This window comes from Emydura macquarii, unplaced genomic scaffold (genome assembly GCF_026122565.2).
Source record: "Emydura macquarii macquarii isolate MOO-44397 ecotype Brisbane River unplaced genomic scaffold, CSIRO-AGI_Emac_v2 contig_2422, whole genome shotgun sequence".
Classification (NCBI taxonomy): Eukaryota; Metazoa; Chordata; order Testudines; family Chelidae; genus Emydura; species Emydura macquarii.
The window spans coordinates 34755950-34778900 of NW_027132559.1; the positions used below are offsets into that span (position 1 = coordinate 34755950).

General features: G+C 37.5%; 1 protein-coding gene across 1 annotated transcript in view; it reads right to left on the reverse strand.

Moving 5' to 3' along the window:
- Positions 1-22951, reverse strand: part of ZNF804B (zinc finger protein 804B) — a 335249-nt gene that overhangs the window by 25125 nt on the left and 287173 nt on the right. Inside the window, exon 2 of the mRNA XM_067561704.1 lies at positions 21352-21495. Within this exon, the coding sequence (XP_067417805.1) occupies positions 21352-21495 (144 nt within the window). The remainder of the gene's footprint in view (positions 1-21351; positions 21496-22951) is intronic.

Consider the following 22951-nt stretch of genomic DNA (forward strand, 5'->3'; position numbering starts at 1 on the left):
AGAATGGGTCTAAAAGCCCTTACAAAGGGCACAACTTGTTGCTCTCCTGAGCCTCTCCCAAACAATTAAGGCAGCTGGGGTGAGGGTCAGAAGCACACCGAAGCTGAATCAACATGTCACTGGATGGTGCTTTTGAAGTACTGTAGTGGAGAGAAGATTCATGACTAAAAACAGACAGTGATCTGTACTTGAGATAAGTGGGACCTTGGTTATAACTACTTTACACTGTACTTAACCCAGCATGAAATGGTTAGGACAAATTGTGAGGGAAAGGCTGTACTGTTGTGTACAGATGTGTGACAGACTGCTGGGGGTGAACAGGAGAGCCTGCACTTTGATCACTCAGATGTTAATTTATTCCCCTTGGGAAAGCTGACTGGGATGGGGTGTAATTAGACAGTTAGGCTGGACGGATGGATGGGATAAGGAGCCAATTAGCCCATCGTTCCAAGGCTGATAAAGAGGCAGGAAGGAAGTGCAAAGGGGAGAGAGGGGACCAGGGCTAGTTGAGGTCAGTTATATAGAGGTCTCAAGAGAGGGAGACTTCTGTTCTCCTCAGATCCCAGGGAGAAGGCCAAAAGGCATGGTGGCACTGTAAATAGACTGTTACACGGGGATCGCTGTGTCAATGGTGCAGGGAAATTAAAATAAAAATATTCAGTGAAGGCACGACCCCTGGAGTCTGTATAGTTTCTGGGGGGAACAAGGCAGAAGAGAAGCTAAGCCCTGTTACAAGAGGATATTGCCAAAAGAACACTCAGAATATGGACTATGGGAAGAAGTCTTGGCAAATCACTCATTTGACTAAAAAAATAGTCAAACAGATGTAGTATCCATCAAAAGAGGATGCAGCCTGTCTACAGACCCTTGCTAACATATCACCAAATCACAGAAGTGGTGAATTCTTTCAGACTTCTGTTTAGTGAAAAAATCTAAATTTTGTCCCAATTACAATAGCTTCAAACAAACAAATTAACTCTGAAATGGGAAAATGAACTTTGGTAAACAAAAAAGTATCAGATAGGCTATAATAGAATGCTCATTTTAAGGAAGTAATTATTTACCTTCCTTTAATTCTTTAGTAATTCAGTCTGGATCAGGCATTCCATGATTTTGTCCAGTATTGATGTTAGGCTGACAAGTCTATAATTAACCCTTTACCCTTTTTACATATTGGCACATTAACTTTTTTTCCCAGTTCTCTGGAACTTCATCAGTGTTCTAAGACTTATTGAAAACCAACAGTAACAGCTACTGTAGTTCTTGGCCAGCACTTTTGAAACTCTAGGATGCAAGTTATCTGGACCTGCTGATTTAAAAATGTCTAGCTTTAGTTGACACTGTTTAACATCTTCCTTCGTTACTGGTGGAATGGAAAGTATTTCATCATTATATGATATGGCTACATCATCTGGCTTTCCCCAAATACAGAACATAAATATTTATTGAACACTTCTGCCTTTTCTGTATTATTTCCATCTAATAATGGACCAGTACCATTGTTAGGATTCCTTTTGTTCTTTAATATACATAACGAATTCTTATTGTTCTTAACTTTGCTGGTCATAGTTTGATTTGTGTTCAGTTGCTTTCCTTTTCAATTTTTTTCATGGTTCCTGCTTTATATTCATTACTCTCAAATTCCCCTTCTATTTTTTTTTATACATATATAATTTTTTATAGCTGCTCTCACTTCATAAGCCAGGTTGGTATTTTTTTAACTAGTGTGGCCTTTCTTGACTGTGGCTTTTTTGGGCATCTAGTAAAACATTCTTAAACAGTCCCAAATTATCATTCTCAATTTTTGTTAAAATTCTGTCTCTCAAGTGATTTGGCTCATAATTATTTTCAGCTTTGTGAAATTAATCCTTTTAAAATACCAAGTAAATAATTGTTTGGAGTTTATTTTGTTTATACATAACAAATGTAATCAAGTCATGATCATTGTGTTTAGGTACATCACTGCTGTGTTAATAACATATATTTTAAAAATCAGATTCTAAGAGTTCAGTAACTGAATGAGCTCTGACTCATTTATCTGCAGCTCTTTTCTACCATCTGATCTAATGAATGTACTCTGCTTGACACAGGGGAGGTACACGTGGGGCAGTAAATTTAGCGTGATAATCTGTTAATTTTAATCTTGATATGCACATAACTAGGGTAACAATTTATGTTCCAATCTTTGGCTTTATTTCAGAAAAAAATGAACAGATGTCCCAAACTTGCAAGGATAATTCAATAATGAAGTATTCTTGCAGAGTCCTGGTTTAACCTTTTGACTATATGAGCCAGCTTTCTGAGCATCCTCCTCAGTAAATTGCACGGATTAAAATAATGCTGGTTTCATTTATGGATTAATTTTTCAAAAAATTCATGGATTAATCCAAAACTTTATGGATTAATTTTTCAAAAACTTCAACTTCCTTCTCCTCTTTTCCTTTGCTTTCTGTTTTCCACTCTCCTATAGTCCATTCCCTCTTTTTGTCCTATCCCTCCCACCCATCTTGCACCTCAGTTAAAAAATACTACCTTCTGAAATAACATAGGCAATAGGAGTCTTTCTGAACAGTGAACTATGTATTAATTAAGGTAGCCCCTTTCCTGTTTGTGAAGGCAAGCACATTTTTGCCTACAAATTGCTCATTTACTGCAGCTATTGCTTCGGGTATTGGCTATTTCAGTTTCTTCTTTGTGCTTGGTCTCATAGGTCACATGCCTGATTTAGTGACTGAAGCTTTTATTGAGTGGGAGAGATTTCTCTGGGTTTTTTTTTTTCCTTTACTTCAAACACATTGCAGCCAGAATGACATGCACAATATACACAAAACCCTTTAAGTACGGGGTGCATACATATTAACTTAGACAGTAAAATGCAATGTGCAAATCCCACTCAGAGCCAGGTCTCTCCCTAGAAATCTGCCAAAAAAGAGAAAGGAGCCGCCCATCTTCCTGTGTCAGGTCAGCTCAGGAAAGCACGGAGGCTGCCACCAAGCTGATCCTCCACCACCACCCCTCGAAGAGCAACTCAGTGGAAAGAGGGTGGAGAGTAGGTGGCCAGCTGAGAGTAAGCTGCACCCTTTAAAGGGCTGTAGAAAGTTTCTCCTCCCATCCCCCCACTCCATGCTGTGTAATTAGCCTTGGAAGCAAGGTAGCTCTCTGCAGCAGAATGCCGGAGGGTGCTCCTCCTAGCAGTGAGTCTCTGCACAACTTCAGAAAATGAGTGGGTGCCTTAAAGGCACAGCTAGCCCTTAACATAAACATCAATAGCTTTAATATTACAAGCCACTGCTTGGTGGCTCTGCGATACGATTGGCCTCTTCTTAAATTCATTGTCTGTCACTTGATATAAATATCCTATTAAACAAGTTTTATTCTATTATTTGTTATGAGGCAACTTGCTTTTCTGGTAACATTTAAAGTTGATCTTTTGTTTACACAGTGGCATGATATTCTTGAAGTCCGTGCAACTTTCTTCTTAGCCCGGAATTTGATTTTTTTCTCACTAAAAGGAAAGATTGTGAGTTTAAATACTCAGAGCCACAGTCCCTTTAAAATAGGCACAGCACAGATTCAACATGGCGACAGTGACTTTATGGCCTTTTGACTAGGTAAGTTAGAATGATATAAATTATTCTTAGACAAGGAGAAACAGGACAGTTGAATCCTATTCATCTTACCATTTTAGTTTCTGAAACAATATGTCATTGCATTTCTGTGAGTTGTTGGTTTAACTCTTTACAATAACCTTGTGCAGCTTTGTGAACTCTGTAAATTATGAAATATTTCAGGAAAAATACTCTGACTTTCTTAGAAGACTTTGCTAAAATAATTCTTATGTGTTTCACTTGGCTAGTAGGCTAATGTAGATATACTGTCATGAGATTTGCTAGTTTGCATACTTGTTCTGAGGCATGGTTAATGTTTATTATCAGTTTCCAGGACAATTTGTGTCACTTTTCATTGGAAGATAAAGTATTCTCAGTGTGCACATACAGGATCAGATTCTGATTAGTTAAGCTTAAGTGGTGTTACTCCTGATTTATCTTCAGAGGGGTGGAAATCAGAATCTGGCCCAGAATGCCTATTGATCTAGAGAAGCTGAATGTCTGACATAACTCATGCTCAAATAGAACGAGTGAACGTAACTGCAAAGCCAGAAAAGAAAAGAAGATAACAGCTTCTGAGAAAACTGAATTTTGCTCAGAGGCAAGAGCAATACGAGACTTATTTTAGCATTGTGGTTACCTTGCAAAGTGGGGAAATGATGACGTAACCTTTAGGAAATATTTTCAGTAGAAAAATACAGTTGTTGATAACTATATACCAGGGGTGGCCAAACTTACTGACCCCCCGAGACTCCTCTCCAGGCTGGGCAGAATCCTCTAGCCCCACCACCCTGCTGGAGGGGGAATAGAGGGCTCTGTGAGCTGCACTTTAGCTATAAAAGAGCCGCATGCAGTTCACGAGCCACAGTTTGGCTACCCCTGCTATATACACTAGTAAGTGATATTTTTTACCCTACCACCATAAGATGATATTTCCTAGCCATTTTTGTAAAGTGCCTATCACAGTGGGGTCCTGGTTCATGTCCGGGGTTCCTAGGCAGTACCACAGTTCAAATGATATATAAAAACAAGTGCTTCTGTTGGGTATTACTTCCTACCCATTTGAATGGCACAAATCTGCAATTGCAGGTACAAGTACTGCGTAAAGAGAATGCAAAGTCATTGTGCATGCACAATTTCTATCACTTGCATGCATAAGTTCTGATTTGGAATTAAAAAGTCAAAATTTCAGAATTTCTCATTAAATGAAAACTTTGAAAGATTTTCATTTGAGACCATCAGAACATTTTGTTCTGATAATATTATTTTGATTCATTTTGTTCTGAGTTTTATATTACATTTACGTATAAAATATATTATATGTTAACATAATATTAGAAGTAATATTTTAAAATAATATAAAAATCAAAATGAAATAACACTATCTCAACAAAAAGTTTCAACCTTGTCTAAATAAAATACTTTGGTGTTATGCCAGGCACCGCTGCTCACAGCTGCCTGCAGGTTCTGGATACCAGGTGAGGAATAAAAACACGCCCACACCATGTAGGTACACTTATCTTTAATCACGGCTTACGCTCCAAACAGCAACGGGAGACTCTAGGGCGTGCTGCGGAGCGGGCTGCTGGGGGATTTTGCCTTGCAATCCAAGTGGATTCATGGCCGAGTCTCGTTGCGCAATTTGCATTTCAAGCTTTTATACAGCATTCTCTAGGGAACAGCAAGCATTGGCTAATTTACAGCACCTGACCTTGCTTCCTCACTTTCTTCCTCTTTTGGCACCACAAACAAATTCACACGGCCTTACACAGCCTGTTTACCAAGCTGAGCAGTGCCTCCTATCAAACCGGTTCTGACCAGGCCCGTCAAGCCCCTATCTCTGTCCAACGCGTCACAAATATCTTCCACGGCCTACATTTGGCACCGTCAAAACTAAATGTTTTGTCCTTTTCCTAACACAAATTTCATTTAAATCAACACATTCCCACAAAACATTTAGATTTCTAAAAAAACTGCACTGAAATTTTTTGGATGAGCTCTAGTCCTTAGGAATGTATGTGGTATTCACTGGAACAACATCAGACATAATAGCTTTAATGGGTATTCCCACGAATCTGCATTTCCATAGGTATTCCCCTGTAATTTAGTATTAATTAGAGGGCACTTAAAGGATCATCATCTTCTTTGATGGCTAATGGTGATGTCTAATTTTTAAGAAATGTTTGCTATGGCAGTTAAATTTAAATTAGTCTGGGGTTATCTTTGTTTATTTTTTCCCTTGGAGAGGTATGAAAGGATGTTAATTAATGTTTCTAACTAACTTTGGGTAATAAATTACTAACTCCACCATTTTAGTGCTATCATGGTGATACACAGACATGGTTTTGTGGTTTTTTAAAGTATTGTTTCTCCTATAAGTGTCCCTTTCAGACACACTGCACATATCCTCAAACACAAGTACAGTTGATTAGCATCACTTTAAAGTTCTACAGGAGTCAATTATGCAGCTCCATTCTGTATGTTAACCACTACATGGAAGTTACAGATAGTCAAAATTGGCAAAATATGTCTTAGATGCAGATCCCAGGCAGGTGGGCATTGGGCCAGATGTACCTGTGTGGGTGCAAATTGGATTAGAGGAATGGATTCATCACTCAGAGACAGGGAAGCCACTGGCAAGGGAGGACGGATTTAAAGTTCTGCAAGCATTTGTGCCAGAAAATTCAATTGCTCACCAAAAAGCTAACCTGAGGCACAGAATGGACCAAAGCAAAAATCATGTTTGTATTTGGACTAATAGTCACTGAAGGCCAGGTTCTGATACCATACTCCTGTTGGGTAACAAGTAGCTCCATCAGCGTGAATGTGGTTGTTAGATAATGATAATCAAAGTGAGTTAAGGCATCATGCCCTATTTCATTAGTGTTTGCTTAGCTTACACAGAACTCATACAGCCAAATTCCACTGATTTCAGTAGACCTGTGTTAATTTACACCAGCAGAGTATTTGCCTCATAAGTGCTTATTTATCCCACTACTTGATGCTTTGTCAGGGTCAGTCTATGGAGCAGTGGTGCAAGAAAAGTGATACTATATGTCTGTTTTCAGACTTGCAAATGCACAAATTGACGGTCACACAACCCTTATTCACTTAAAATAGTGCACTTTGGATGGATATTTTTATACAAGCAATGGCATTCTACATAAGAGTAGTTAGAGGGTATGTTATACCTCTTTTTTGTTTACTTGTTAGTCTAATCTACATTAGGAACCTTTGATATTTTTAAAAAGAGGCATTTTTGGCATTTTTAAAAAAGAGGCACATTTTTGTGCTTTTTTAAAGGGCAACAAAGTCTATATGATTCAGTCAGCAGATTAAATAATATAGGTGTGTCTCTAATAAAACCATCCAAAAGGTTTATTGAAAACAAGGACATTAATCTAAACATAAACATTTTCTTAGGCCCTTAACGCTTATCCCTTCTTCTTGTAGCTCTTACGTCCTCTATATATTAGCATTTCAGAACTGAAAATAATAGAGTGAATGCATACACAGCATGAATTAGCTGCTCAAGGTCAGATTCAAATGCGAAGTATTACAGCTGGTTTTCCTACTGCAAAATATGATCTCCATTCTACAAGACACTGAGCACTCTGTCCATAACACAGCTAAGTACTTAAGCATGTGCTTATCTTTAAGCATCTGAGTAGTCCAATTGATTTCAGTGGGACTACTTGGATGTTTAAAGTTAAGTATGTGCCTTAAGCACTATGTTGGATTGCAATCAGCATGCTTAGCAACTTGTAGGTCAAACCCTATATCAGTATTGTAATGTTTATATTTGATATTTTAGACAGGCTTTATTATAATTACAATTACCATTAGCATGTGCCCCTTATTCAGGAAAGCAATTGTTAGAGTGATATTTTAACTACTGATTTTTAAATGTGGACAGACAGGGCTATCTAATCCGGCTGTTATTTTAAGAAGTCTCAAAGTTAACTGCCATGCTGTCTTTCTTCTGATTTACTAATCTGACTTCAATACTGATCACTTGTGAACAGAAAGGTTCCTGAATTTTTATGTCTGCATCACTAAAATACATGTAATCTATCTATGGTCTAGTTCTTTTCATCTTGTGTAGTCCCTTACATCTGTGCAAGCTGAGTGCAAAGCAGGGGTAAAGCACTACATCAAATGTCCTTTAGAGCTTCAATCTGTACATGCCAGCTGAGTAAGCAGTGCTTGCTGATATAGAAGAACTGACTATGCTGAATTTCATTATTTCTTCTTTCATAATTTATGGAAGCAATAGGGCTGGAGACTGCTGAAGTCCATGTTTGATTATTTGGGTTAAGCAAACATATTGCATTTAAGTCTATTTTGTTTCACTGAAAACTGTTAATTAGAGCTGGTCAAAAATTTTCTGAGGGAATGTTTTTCTGCTGGAAAATGCTGTTTCATTTAAATTGAAACCTTCTGTGGATGTGTGTTGATGACATTTTATTTACAAAATAAATTGAAAAAAGTATTTCAATAAGGTCACAGTATGGAAATTCCAAATTTCGACCAGCCTCACTGTTCATTGAGTCGAAATCTAAGGTCACTGATCCTGTGTTTCTTCACACTGCTCAGGATGTCAGGTGGGGAATTATGAAACTAAACTCAAATACAAAACAATTGCAACCTTTCAAACCCCAAAACAAGTCTTCCTTATCAGACTATCTAGGTTATGAGTGTTTGCTTTGGGATTTTTGATTGGCTGCAGTTGTGTTACATTTGAATTTAGCTTCATAATGGTTATAGGTCATGGCACTTCACCACTGCTGCTACGCTCAATTGTATGTGTATAAGGACTGGAATCAAACAGGAAGGATTCAAATTGGTTGAACTCGAAGTAGACCCCACAGGTGCAGGTTCAGTAGTCACCTTTGTTGTCATATTGTGGTATAATGCCATAATAACGTTACTGCAGAAGATCCCTGCTCCATTGTGCAGTTGAACCTTCACAACCTCAGATCTGCTCATCTTGAGTAAAGGTAAAAACCTAGCCACATCATGAAGGCCATACTCTGGGCGTGATCTAATCTTGCTTTCATAAAGTAGCTGGTAAAACTCCTATTAACCTCATCGGGAGCAGAGTTAGGCCAACATTAAGTGCTTTTGAAATTCAAACATATGTGTTTACTATGGCTTAACCTTCACTGAATTTGCCCTATGAGGTGCCTGAAGTCAATGGGAGTTTAACCTAAGAACATCAGAACTTGTTTCTTGCATTTAGAATGAAGAAGTTAGAATTCCAAGTTGATCTGTAGGATTTTAACCAAAACACCCTTATTAGCTGTAATAGAATTTATTTACTTAAAGGTTTGTGCAAACAGTTGAAAAATATAGCTTTTTGGATGCTTCACTTATTTAAGGAACCAATCCACTAGACTGTATGATTTTGTCCTTTCCTCCTACTTGCAAGACAAACTAATAAACTACTTGCAAGACAAACTAATAAAATTTCAGTAACTATAAAGTGTACCCTCAGAGAAGAATGGAAAGGAAAATAACACAAATATTAATGTAGAGAACCTCCTCTGACAGACACATCTGATTATTGCTATGCTTTCAATGCAAAATCTGGTAATATATTTCCGTAATTTCTTGTATAATGAAATACTTAAGAAATATATTACAGTCATTGGACCATCATTAACAACTATGAAATTAAGTGTCCCGTTGGTTTTTTCCAATGGAAAGAGGGTTAAATTGTTAATTTTCATGTTAATTAGCATTCATTCTGAGGAGTAGCAAAAGTAATTCCATAACGTCTAGCATTTAATAATTTAGCTTATCTAGACATTACATTTAAAGGAAGCTCTGCATTATTTGCTAGAGATTTCTTAAGTACTAATGATTAAGAGAATCTCATTATTCTAAACAACATGTAATTTCCAAGGATGAATATTGCTAATTTATATACTTTATCTCTGCATAATAAGAAAGTAGCACAGCACTTACAGTGCAGCAGGTGCAGCGGTTCTTAATAAAGCACATTGGACTGCATAGATTTGTGGGTTTAAAATAAATAATTTTATAAGCTGACATTTAGAATTGGAATGTGTTGCCTCAAGACCTACCCATTCACTGGGCTGTGCTCAGTGGTATTTGATAATTCCATTTCTGCTACCCAAGCACTACTTTAATACATGCAATCACAATTATGTGCAATTGGAACATCTTCAGATAACACTGAAGTAAATTAATGCCTCCTCTCTTAATGTTTAAAAAATGAATACATTGTATTAGTAACTGAAAACTATAGATGTTAATTATAACCTTAGTTTGAATTGAGGCAAATAAAAGCTATAGTTCAATATAGTGTTCTACATACAGCACTCTCTTATAGCATTAGCTGCATACAACAGCCTTTTAAAAAAATGCTGATGTAATCCAGTGTGTGTTTTACATTGCTATAAATTCTCTTTAGTTACATCAGGGTTTGTGATGTGTCACAACCTGATGGTTTGCTTCATTGCATCACAAATTCATCATTGTAAAGATGCTGGATTGCAGTAGGTAGAAGAGAAGATGGACTATGCAGCCACTTTGGAGCATAGCAGGAGTGGTGTAGAGATGGTTTGTGAAATGTAGGGGCTCCAAACCTGCCAATTGAAATATGTCAAATGAGAGCACATGGCATGAAGGTAGGATGGTGTTTAGGTCACTATAGTATCCAGTGGCAAGGACAGAGGGCTAGAGGCATCAATGATACTATATATGTTTTTTTCCAGATCCTTATGCAGAGCTCTTGGTGCTTACTATATTTAAAGCATACAGTTTTGTGCCAATATAAAATCTGCAGTACACTTGCTAACTGAACTGTCTCGTTTCCATAGCTTAGGTCTGATGATCTGGCTTTTCCCTTTCAGCCAATGCCTTAGTAGCTTGACAAACTGTCTGTAGCTGACAACACAAGCTCCTTCTGACAGGACCTCTTTTACTATGCTTTCTTCCTGACTTTCTCTCATATTCTTGGCCTCTTCTCTTTTATCCAGGTCTTTCCTTTCTCAAATCTCCTTGTTTCTCTTCTCTTCTTCTAGCTCTCTCTTATTTCACACCCAATCTCTCTCTCTTTCTAGTTCTCTCTTTTTCTTTCTCTTTGTTAACTCCCTGCCACTTCTGTCTCTGCTTTTTGTCCCTTCCCTCTCTGGTTGCCCACCTTAATACCTTACTCCTATGCCCATGATCTCTTCATAACCCCATTCCTTTCCTTTTCCATACTCTATATCCTTCTCCTCCTATAGTTTCCTGTGTCTTACTTCACCTTTCTTTGTGTATACAAAAGCCTCATTCACTACACAACTCTGAGTTAGTCCCTCAATAATGTCTACTCAATGAGGCAATGGTCCTTTTGAATAACGTGTAATAATGTAATTAAAGACTCTATCATAATGTATACACACAAGAGGGCTGAATTAAGATTGCACAGGTAATCTTAATACTGTCATTTCTTAACTTTTGAGTGCTTGACTTTGCAACCTTCATGTTCTTTTAATGAAATTTTTTAAATTTCCTGTTTTTTTAAATAAGCAAACCCAAAAAATCAAAAGTTTATCATGTGAAGCCAGATTGACCTCCACACATGTCATCAGCCAGGCTGGAATCTTTAGATTCACAGCACAGACATCTACCACTTAAATTAATGGAGTAACTGGTAACTGTGATACACTGTCATCTTCTGTGTAGTCATTAGAGGGGATGAAACATACTGCCAGTGGGTTTCACACCGAGTTTCCAGGGATTAGAGGAATGTTGAGACTCAGGAATCCTGGGTTCTGGCCTTAGAGTGTCTCAACAAAACTTTGAAACATTTTTTAACATGCCTGGGTAAAATGATGTGGTTTTTCCAAACTTCATTCTGAAAAGTACGTAAACCATTTTTGTTAAACCTTTCCAAAATATTCAGCCTAAGGCAAAAACTTGACAAGGAACATTTCAGCCCAAACTGTTGAAGTATGGCAAATTTATAAGCAACTGAAAACATGATTATATAATGGACAGCGGTAGGCAGCCTTAACTTTAAGTGCACTGCCATCTTTGTCTCTAATAAATCAATAGATGCCATGAAATAATCAAGTTTGTAGTCACAACTAATTTGAGTACACAAAGGAAGAGAATGAATACTAAATTTCACTAGAGCAAATTCTGGAAGAATGAGAACAGTTTTGAGCAGCTTTTACTGTGATAAAGCAATTATGGGAAAGGTAGAGTGAGGAAGTGGAACATATTGAACAAGAAATTACCATATGCCCAAAGGATCATGCATGCATGCTATTTAGTAATTATTACATTAGGAGAAGTAGCCTCAGTGAGGATGAACAAAAAAAGGCAAAATGTAAGAAAAACAAATGAAATGAACAAAATATTAGACATAGCAGCGGAAAAGGGGGATGGTAGAGTCAGTTTCTGATATAAAGTTGAGAGTGTGAAAATTAAAGCAGAGAATATAATGAAGGGCATAAGCTACAATAAGAAATACATCAGTTTAAGAGTGAGCAAGAGAACAGTGAGTCAGTGATAGCAGAAGTACTGAAATGGCAGACAAGGTAGACTCTTATAAACAGTATAAATGAATTCTTAGCTTTGGTTTTCACATGAATGAAAACAAGACTGATGCCAGAGACATAAACAGTATACTGTTTCTATGGGAAGAAAAATAAATGCTTAAATAAAGCAGCATAAAATTGAATTGTATGTATTGTAAGAAAACAGAATGAATGAAGACAATACATTTTTTTAAAATCCTTTAAGGACAACACAATAGCATTTAAAGAAATGAAGGTATGTTGATGAAGTAGCATTGTCTGGCAAGGCCAGGTATCTGATCATATTCCTAAAGGATCCTCAAGCAGTTTTTTAAAAATCATTGGAAATAAATGAGATGTCAAAAGACTAAAAGTAAGCTGATGTTTCACTCAAATTGAATAATAGGCCAAATTTTCTATATTTTGATTTATATCTTAGAGGTGTCTAGCATGTCTAGATAGGTGACTATTACTAATTTTGTAAACTGAAAGACTAAAAATATAAATAGGTGTCCTCTAAAGCCCTAATCCTGCTAAAACAACGCATATACTTAACTTTATGCATGTGAATTGTCCCATTAAATTAAGTGGGATTGCCTATGTGCTTAAAATTAAGTATGTGATAAATTATTTTTCAAGACTGGGGAGTTATTTTGCACACTCAACATTGCATATGTTCCTATTGTGCATACATAAATTGTATTTCCACATAAAAATCTAGTGACTGCACAAATTGTATACCTAAATATATGGTTTAAATATAAAAAAAAGTGCTGCCTACAAGACTGTACATACCTATTTATGTCAGCTGTTTCAACCTGCCTTTCCCTATCACAAACCATTTATCCTTACCATTTTATTCCCTATATTATTTCTGTAATAGGAAAGCATTTGTATATCAGTCTTATCCTAGTAAATGGGATATGAAGAATGTGGGGAAATATTATGTAAATCTCTACTGATTTGAGTCCAATTGTGCTGTCTGCTACATGGGTGCAGAGAGTTAACTCAGTCCTGGCTAGTTTTTGCACATCTGCTAAAACTAAAAGTTAGTGTCTTTAAACAGCCCCACTCACTGGTGCTCAACTGACTATACAGGTTGTGACTCTAAGAGCCTCTTTGTGCCAATAGGCAAAGGTATACCCAACACACTGTTGTCAGAATATTTAGCCAAACAGTGTCTTGTAAGCTATCATCATGTGGTGCATGTACAGGCTGTGTATAAAGACTTATGGACGTGTGCTGTAAATATGTTCTTGAAATATGTTATGTTTTGGAGGCTGCCCTAAACAAATGTTTGTTGTTTTGCCTGTTTGCATCTGTCTCCAATGCAAATTGAGCAAGGTGAGGCCAGAGACAATGGAAGTACATTTACATGTAAGGTAAACAAAGTGATTTAGCCAACTGGAGATGCAAACTGACCAGCTGAAGAGGGATACAGCATGGCATCTGCAACAGCAGCAGGGAAGAAACTTTATCTGGGAATATGCTTCAAGGGAATACATTTCAAAGGTTTATTGAACTATAAAAAGAAGGGGAGAGCACCCAGAGTTATCCATCATTTAGGGAGCAAAGAGAACAGCATCCTCTGATTCTGTGAACATTGGGTCCTCTGGTCTGGTAGATTGGAGATGCTGGTAACTTGATGTAAGTGAGAAAACAGCTTATGAAAAAATTGTAACTGGCTAAAATTAAATTTTAAGCACTATTAAGTATGTTTTGTTTTGTTTGTTTGTAATCATGCTTGTTTCTTTTTCCTCTTGCTTAGTATTACTTAAATCTGTGTTCTTTATTAATAAACTTATTCTTAGTTTTACTATAAATCATCTCAGTGCTGTTATATTGATGTATAAAGTGAGTCCTAAGCTAACCTAACAAGCTGGTGCATACACTGATTCTTTGGATGCAGTGAATTTAGTAGTTTCTGTGAGTGTCCAGGGAGAGGGACTTGACACTACAAAGAGATGTCTCTGGGAGACTCGGGAACTGGGGTTCACTGATTGTTACCTTCATGGTAAGGTAAAGACTTCCAGAGTCTCGAGTTTGCTGGTGAAGTGGACAGACAGATGTGGCTGCGAACTGATACGCAGTCTAATCTGTAATAAAGCGCACTTCTTGCTAAGGCAGAGGGGTAACACAATGGCTAACAGTTCTGGGTGTCCTGAGCAGAGAGTCCCACAGGTATGAAGCCCTCTTGTTGTTTTGACTCTGTCCAACGGGGGCACAACTACCCCAAGCTAAGGGCCGGGTCCTTCAGGAAGGAAACGTTAACCAAAGAACTTGGAAACTGTTAAAGACCTCAGCTGTGAAGCTGAAGTGCAGAGGCAGAGTCTATATAAATAGTAAACCAGTCCCCAGAACAGCAGGGGTACCAGGGGCAAGTCAGACCTACCTATGTGTTGGGGGAAATGCTAAGCATAGGTAAGACAATATGAATGACAGCTTTTTGTTATTCTAACCCTTTCCCTCTGATTACTATGTCCTTATGGACAAATAAATAATACTTTGTTTTGAAGAAGCTGTTTTGTGTCACTGTGTTTTTCTACTGTTCACAGCTCCCAGAAGTCTCTGGTAGGCATCAATCCCAGGAACACGGTTGGTAAACAGGTGGCCTGGATACCCAATGTAAAAGCGGGGTGAATTGCTGGATTCCACTCTGAGAGAAGTGCATGCCTGTCACTTGGAAGGGGTGCCCACAGACAGACTGAGAGAGAGAGAAAGAGGTCAAAGGCAAAGCTAACCCTGTTACAGTCACACAGGCATCAGCTGATGTTCTTGGGCAGCCATGCATAGTACTTGGTTTTAAAGTTGAAAGGCAATTAGCCCCCATGATAGAAAGGATTTATCCAAGATTTTTAGTGTGCTTTTCATGTTCATGGATGATAATATTTTCAGGCAGGGCATTACCTAGCCTCCACCTGGATGTTGCACGTGCTTAAATTTGTATTTTCTCGTTACATACAACAGCTAAGATTGAAATATATCTGTTTAGGCTTTAAATAGTGTAGCAGCTGCACAACTTCCAGACCTGGAGTTTTCACCAACAAGCCCCATTTACATTAATAGGAACTGGAGGTCAAAATGCCCACAATTGTATGTGCCTAGGTGATAGACTATGTACAGCATGTACACAAGTGTTAGCATGTATCTGTGTGATTAGATACAAGCATATGCACAAGTGTAGACTGAAAGATCCTGCCCAAGTAACACAAAAGTATTGTAGATTTCAAACATTCTAACAATTTACTTCTTTTTCATATGGGTAGTCATCACCATCTCAAAAACTGCAAATACCTGTGATGTCACCAGAAGCCCCAAGATGGCAATACAGCCTTGTTTTTCTTAATGGCTTATTTTTATTATTATTATGCAGTATATGGATCAGATTTATATTTTACAACTTTCTCTTGATGGCTTCTAAGGAAACCTTGTTGTTTGCCAAGAATTACATATACAAAATTGGAACTTTCAACTACTACTGCTATGATAAGTGAATGGGTGAATGACCTACAAGCATTCAAAGATTTCATTTAATGCCACCAACAAAATGGATATATCTAACCAGATTTGGTCTTCTTTCTATTGACATATTTATGAAACTAAGCAACTCTCTTAAAGGAAATATACTGCCTTGTATTATTTTTTTACTTTACTTATAATGATTTTTATATAAATGTCCATGCTATACTTTCAAACAGTAGCTTGTACTGCCTTCTTTGAACCAAACCAAGGGTATTTGTCCCCTCAAGTATTGATATTCTTTCTATACCTCCAGTGAAATTGCTTCTAATTCAGTCGATCTTCTTTTCAAAGAATAATGAAAACTCCTTGCAGCGGGGATTATTTAACTCAGATGGTTCATAGGGAGGCATTGTGGTTTGTCAAATGGGCCACTGCCCAAGCAATTCTGTTGCCCAGGATTCACAGATTCCATAGCACAGGAAAAAAAGAAACTGTTAACCTTCAAAACCACCACAGCATACAACACCCTATTGAGTAGCAAAAACACCCTGTTGAATAGCTGGTCAGATTCAGTACTTGTCTTCTGTCACTAATGCTGCAATAATCTTACTTCTCTCTTTGTTACAGGTTATCATTAAAATATGGCGACCTATAAGATGCTTTGTCTAGAAGTCAGGAAATCAATATTTGCATAAAGCTAGTAATTTTAATGAATTATGAGAGAAACCATACCCTGATCTGGAGGTAGATATGCCTGCCTCCCCACACCCCCCGAAAGTTCTAGAAACCAGTTGGATTTATTAGTTTCTGAGAGTGGACCATCATCACAGATCCTTTGCTTCTGATGGGAGAGTGGAAAGGCTCTGACCCAGTCTATCAGAGTGGTGATCACTCAGTTCACAATAGAATTGTATACAGTATGGGCTGAATCCTGAGGTTGTTATTCTGGCAAACCCCTACTGAATTTAATGGTTTTTTGTCTACGAAAGGTGCAAATTAAAACTGAATGAAGACATGATAATTTATCCTTTGTCTTCAACCCTAATATCCTGGCCCGAAAGACCAGCTGTCTAAGCATATGATTGTTATGATGGTCAAAGGTCCATGGACCATGAATTAAAGCTCTCAAGAGTACATATTGAAGTGCCCCTGCTCTCCTCTCCTCCCAAAACAGTACTGAACTTGATTTCAATAACAAGCTTAATTGCAGATAGCTCCTATAACCTTTGGAATAATGGGAAGGTCTGTGCACAACCAGAATTTCCACATTCACCTTATCCCACATTTTGCATTCAAAGAACTTCATCTTCAGAAAGGGGCAGCTTTGCCGTCTAGGTATAGAACTGTTTTCTGAACTATGTAATAGGTAAGATTTTGGTGATATTAACTAATAATAAGACAACTATAGAAATAAGAACTGCTTAAAAACTAGTCATAATTACTGAATTATGTCTAAATGTTATTTGCCTGGATGGATTTTTGTTAGAAGACAATGCAGAAACATACTTTGGTGGAGAACCTGTATTTGAAAAAAATATTTTTGATAAAGTACTATATAGTTAACTAATGTATGGGGTTAGCACAGTACAGTAGTGCAAACTAGTTAAGTGAACAAAGCCAAGCTGTTATGGTTAGACGTTATAATTAATCCTCCAGGAATGAGGAAATTAATGAATACCATACCAAATATTAGGGCCAAAGACGTTGCACTTTGTATTTTAATGAATGGATGAAATCATAAATGGAAATATAGTTCATGAATTTCATTTTAGAAAAGTATAATGTTTTGTGATTTTGAGTCAGAAATTATGAAAGAGACACAGCAGAGGAGAAGAACATAGGATGTATGGTATAATTCTCAGTTAAACCATCAACACCTCTGCTTTTACTCATCCTTATCCTAAAAATACCCTTTCATATTTTATTAGTCAATTACTGGATACAACCATCAGCTGGGAAACTGGATCAGATTTTCTGGGTTCCCTAGCTTCAATGTCTCACATCATGTTTCCATATCTGGTGTAGAGTAGCTGATCCAGTTTGCAACATTCGGCCCATCTCTAAGAGAAGCATTGCCTTGCCTTGATATGTGGTATTTACAGTCTGTGGACAAACAATACAATTGTCTTTCCTTCGGCTTAGGAAACAATCTTTCAAGGTAAAAAGCATCTGCAGTATAATGGGCATCCTGGTATATAATAATACTGTAATATCTTGTCTTTTAATAGTGGAGTAATGTAGAAGTAGTTTTTCTCCTCTATTGTTTTCTGAATAGGGCTACTTTGAATGCTCAGACCCAAATTAAGCAGGAATCAGAGGCCTGGCCAGGATCTTTCTAACTCTAACTTTATGCAGCATCAAGTTATTGGCTTCTTGAGAAATTAATTCTATTTGTTGCTTTCCCATCCGAGTGAATGATGATCCCCATAATATTGGGGAAAGGAATATTGCTGAAAGAGTAGCAGCCTATGGATGAGAAGTGAGGGAGCAGCAGGGAATGATTTTTTTTGTTCATAAATTATTCCTTTGGTCAACTGTAGAGCATTTCTAATCACTGTTTAAGTCAGTCCCAATTAGAAGACCATTGGCCATGACACAGGTCCTTGCAGGTGAGGGTGTGACACACAAAAAGCAATGGGGAATCTTCATATTTCTGATAGAGAAACAGAGGACCTGCCCTATGGGAAGGAAATTAATTTGACATTTCAGAAATTTTTTTTGTGACTAATATACTGTCCAGAGCAAACATTTTGAAACTAACCTAACAGGACATGATGCAATAGGCCATAAGCTAGTTTGTTTCCACCTTCTTTTAAGGTTCTTTCAGGAACTATCAGAAACATGAAGGCTGTTTAGTGCCTTACTATAGAAGTTGGAGCAGAGGGGTGTCCCTGTCTCAGTTTTTCTGCAAACTAACGTTACTCACAGCTTGGCATGGGGTGAAGAAATGAATGGGCCTGGAGGATTTAATTACCCTTTTGCCTGTAGAAGATAACTACTTCTGAGCTAATGACACTACTGCTTCAGAGCTACATTTGAAAGGGTGGAGGAAGCTTGCATTGTCACTTGATGTACTACTTATGTTGTACATTTAAGTACAGGCTGTTAGTCTTGAGTACTGTCAATCTGGCAGCTTTCAGAGCATTACATTTACTTTAAAATTAAAAAGAGTTTTATTGCTTAAACATTATCTTTTACGATGGAAAGCAGCCAAGAAAAACTGATGGGTGCATCAAAATGGCAGTTTTATTTTGCATAAATCACACTGTCGGGGATGGGGAGAGGTTGTTGCCATGTGCTGAGAATGGATTGGTTTGAGTTTAGATACAATCCTGACAAGTGGAAAAACACTGAAGGGTGGAAACAAATGCTTTTGTGTAGGAAATGGGAATTATAATATTAGCTTCACATGTTTGAGATCTGAAAATGTATTTGTTGTATATTATTACAAGTGCTTGTATGGGTTAATTGAGTGGTGATGTGAAGAAGTGCTATTGTTTTCAAAACCTGAGGTGAATCTAGCATGTTTAGAGACCAATGGGCCAAACTGGGACCTCAGTCACATTGGTGCAATCCACTAATTTTAACCACATTGACTTTAGGATTGCACCGGCATGACTGAGAGCAGAATTTGGCTCACTGATGGACATGGTGCTGTTAGGACGTTTAGAGCCAAATTCTGGGCTGATTTATACCTTGTGTAAACCCACTGAAGACAATAAAATTGCCTGGAGTGTGAGTCAGTGCAGAATTTTGCCCTTAGTACTGGTTGTAGTATTGAAAAACTAGTATTTCTGGTTATGTGAAGGACATAAAACCTGCAGTTTCTAATGAGTTTTAGTCCCCACACTGAAACCTACACCCTGACATAAAAAGTGCTGAGCATGCACAATAAATTAATGGTTAATTTACTGAGTATTCAGTACCTCTCATATTAGTCCCTTCATCAATAATGTGTCTGCCTTCTATTTAGAAAACTGTGAGCAAAAATTCCCTGGAGGTTTTGTCTTGATTAAACATTCTGTATATCTCTTTTCTCTGTTGGATTCGGATGACTAAATATTTGCCCCTTAATTATCTTTATCACCACAACGCCTTCTGCATTGGACTAAACCATTTCAACAACACTTTTTGTTGCAGACATTAAAACGGATCAGTTACATCAGAAATTCTGAACGCTCACAGATCTTGGCATGACCTTGGGGGAACCAATTTGTTCTGAACCCTGCAATCTTCATATGAAATAATAGCACTTTTCCTCTTTGCTGCCATTTTAAATTGACATCCTGTGAGAATCAACAGAAAAGCAAGATGAAGAAAGCACAGCTAGCGGGACAGCAGGCGCATATGATGTACCTAGCATATATAGTAGTAATTAACTTGTTACAAAGCAAATGATAATAACCAGTTAGAAAGTGTTATCTCTTTCCTAAAATGACAAGTGATGTTGTTCAATAGCATCCATTATGTTCTGTATGCAACACAGTAAGAGCTCCACCCTGAGAAATCATGGAATCATAGAGGTCTAAAACTGAAAGGGACCTCATCAAGTCCAGTCCCTTGTACTCAAGGCAGGATTATGTAGTAACTAGATCACCTGACAGGTGTTAGTGTAACCTCTTCTTAAAAATCTACAATGAGAGATTCCAGAACCGCCCTAGGTAATTTGTTCCAGTGCTTAACTATCCTGACAATTAGGAAGCTTTTCCTAATATCTAACCTAAACCTCCCTTGCTGTAACATAAGCCCATTGCTTCTTGTCATAGTCTCAGAGGTCAACGAGAACAATTTTTCCTCCTCCTTGTAACAACCTTTTATGTACTTGAAAACCGTTATCACATCCCCCCTCAATCGTCTCTTCTCCAGACATAACAAACCCAATTTTTTCAATCTCCCCTCATAGGTCATGTTTTCTAGACCTTTAATCATTTTTGTTCCTCTCCTCTGGACTTTCTCCAATTTGGTCTATAAATCCCCAAATTCTCCTTATTCCCCTTTTAATAGATTAGCACTATGATTTGTTATAAAACATAGATTTCAATCTCACTTCAGAAACATATTTTTATTTTTAAAACAAAATATCTTCTGCTCTTGATACAGCATGATTAGACTGGATATTGACCATATGAATTGAAAAAAGGGAGGCTGGAAGTTGGAGGACCTTCTTCTCCTCCACTCAGCTGGTAACCCCACATGTAGAGATATCAGTATCACTACCCAGACCAAACCATTATCTCACACTGGTGGCAATGGTTCTTCAGTTCAATTGTTTTATTCTTGAGAATTCTTAAAACTCAAAAATATTTCACATGATTTTAATGATAAACATTAATTTAAAAATAAGCTGTGAGTTGCATTTGATCATTCCCAGGCTAGCTAGTCTTTAATATGAATTAATTTAGACCCTGGCCATGTAAAAAGAACAGGTAATCATTCCGTCCTTTCAGAAGTGTGGTCTAAATCTGTTCTCATCATAGAACCTTGTCTATGTTACATATTGAATAAGAAAGTGAACATGAAGGCTTATTTTCCATGAGTCTGATTTAAAATCCATTGAAGTCAGTGGAAAGATTTCCACTGATTTCAATGGACTTTGGATCAGAATCAATGGGAGTGGGACACAATGAATGGTTAACAAAAACAATATTCCTAACCACGCCATTCAAGATGACTTCCAGTCTCTCTGTGCCACATTCTTTCTTTATGATGGAATACCAATCACACGCATGACTTTCCAAGTTTACCTGCTTGTGAGCATGGTCATAGGAATTGATATGGTTGTCAAATTCCTGGTGTTTGTGATACTGCTTGTCACATAATTCACAGTAGAAGTTAGCCTTCACATCCTCCAGATCCTTTGCTGTGGCCTTCTCCTTCTCAGCATAACCCTACAAAGGCAGAGGGAAAGGGTAGCATTGTGTTACAAGTAGTACTGCAGCTTCCTGATCTTACACTTAATTAGCCACATTTTATGTGATTCAATAAGGAGCATTTAAAAGTTAGGACTGTTGACCTTAGAGACCGAACTGATGATTCACAGAAATCCACACTGATGGAAAAATACATTTTGATCTAAAGTTACTGACATCAGAGTTTACTGGACATTTTTTTCCAGACAGATTAAAGAAACAATAGTACAAGGATAAGGAAAGAGCAACATAACAATGATAGGGCCCTTAATCAACTTATTGTGAAGTTGAATAGTTAAGACGATACAAATGAATATGTGGCTACATGCAGGATGATAAATCTATTTGTTCCAACATTTTTAGTTTGTTCTTTCAAATCGTTGCTTAGAGGAAGCAAACTTGTATCATATAGTTGCATACTGGGCCAGATTCTCTTTTGTGTTCTGCCTTCTTTACACCACATGAGTGACTCAGAAGAGAATTCTCCAGGTGTAGGGGAACTCTCATCTTGAGCAGATTGTGCACCACCTCTCCCTGCACTCAGCTTCAGCATGAATAAGCATGCCATGTGGCTAGAGTATACTGCACTCCAACTAAACTGAGATGGTATTCAATTCCATAGGCACCTTAGTCTGTTGGTGTAAATGAACAGCTCCTCGACTGCTCTAATCTATGACCAGCACTCCCGGCAGCAGAGATCCACTCTGGGAACCAATGAGCTATCACTGGCTTTCTTATGTTCCCCTGCTGTGCTGGGAGGAAGCTCAGGAAAGCAGAGATTGTGATCCATTGTTTTTAATATTTTCTGTGTATGAAGAGAGATGGGCCAAGTTCTTCAGAAATAGGGACCTAAAGTTAGTCTCCTAAAGTCATATTTAGGCACCTAAATAAATGGCCTGATTTCTAAAGTAGCAGCAGCTCCCAGTGTTGGTCATTTAAAAAATACTTTATTATATATTATTTCATTTTTTAAACTGTTTTATTCTGGAGCTTAAAAAGCACACTTCAAACATGGAACAATTATTTTTTTTAAAGTTGTCAAAGTATCAATTTGATAGCCATCATAATTTTCACAATGAATTATTTGGTAGTATTCATATGCATGTAATATATTGCCATGTGAGTCGTGTAATTAAGCACTTACTGTAATTATTATACCCATTTGTGGATGGGAAAATGGCACATCACTTTTTATAACGAGGCTTCCACAACTGCTGTCTGCTTTCTATATGCCCTCTGCTGGAATGAAAATTTTGAAACCTACATGACAGGAAGTCTATGGCTTTACTCCAGGAAGGTCACACATTGCGAGCTTTGAGATCTGAATGTGGGTTGTTTTTTTTTTTCATAGTAACACGGACATGAACTCTTAGAGCTGGATTCATAAAAGGACTAAGGCCTCTAGCAACCAGAATCAGACCCCACTGGGATTCAC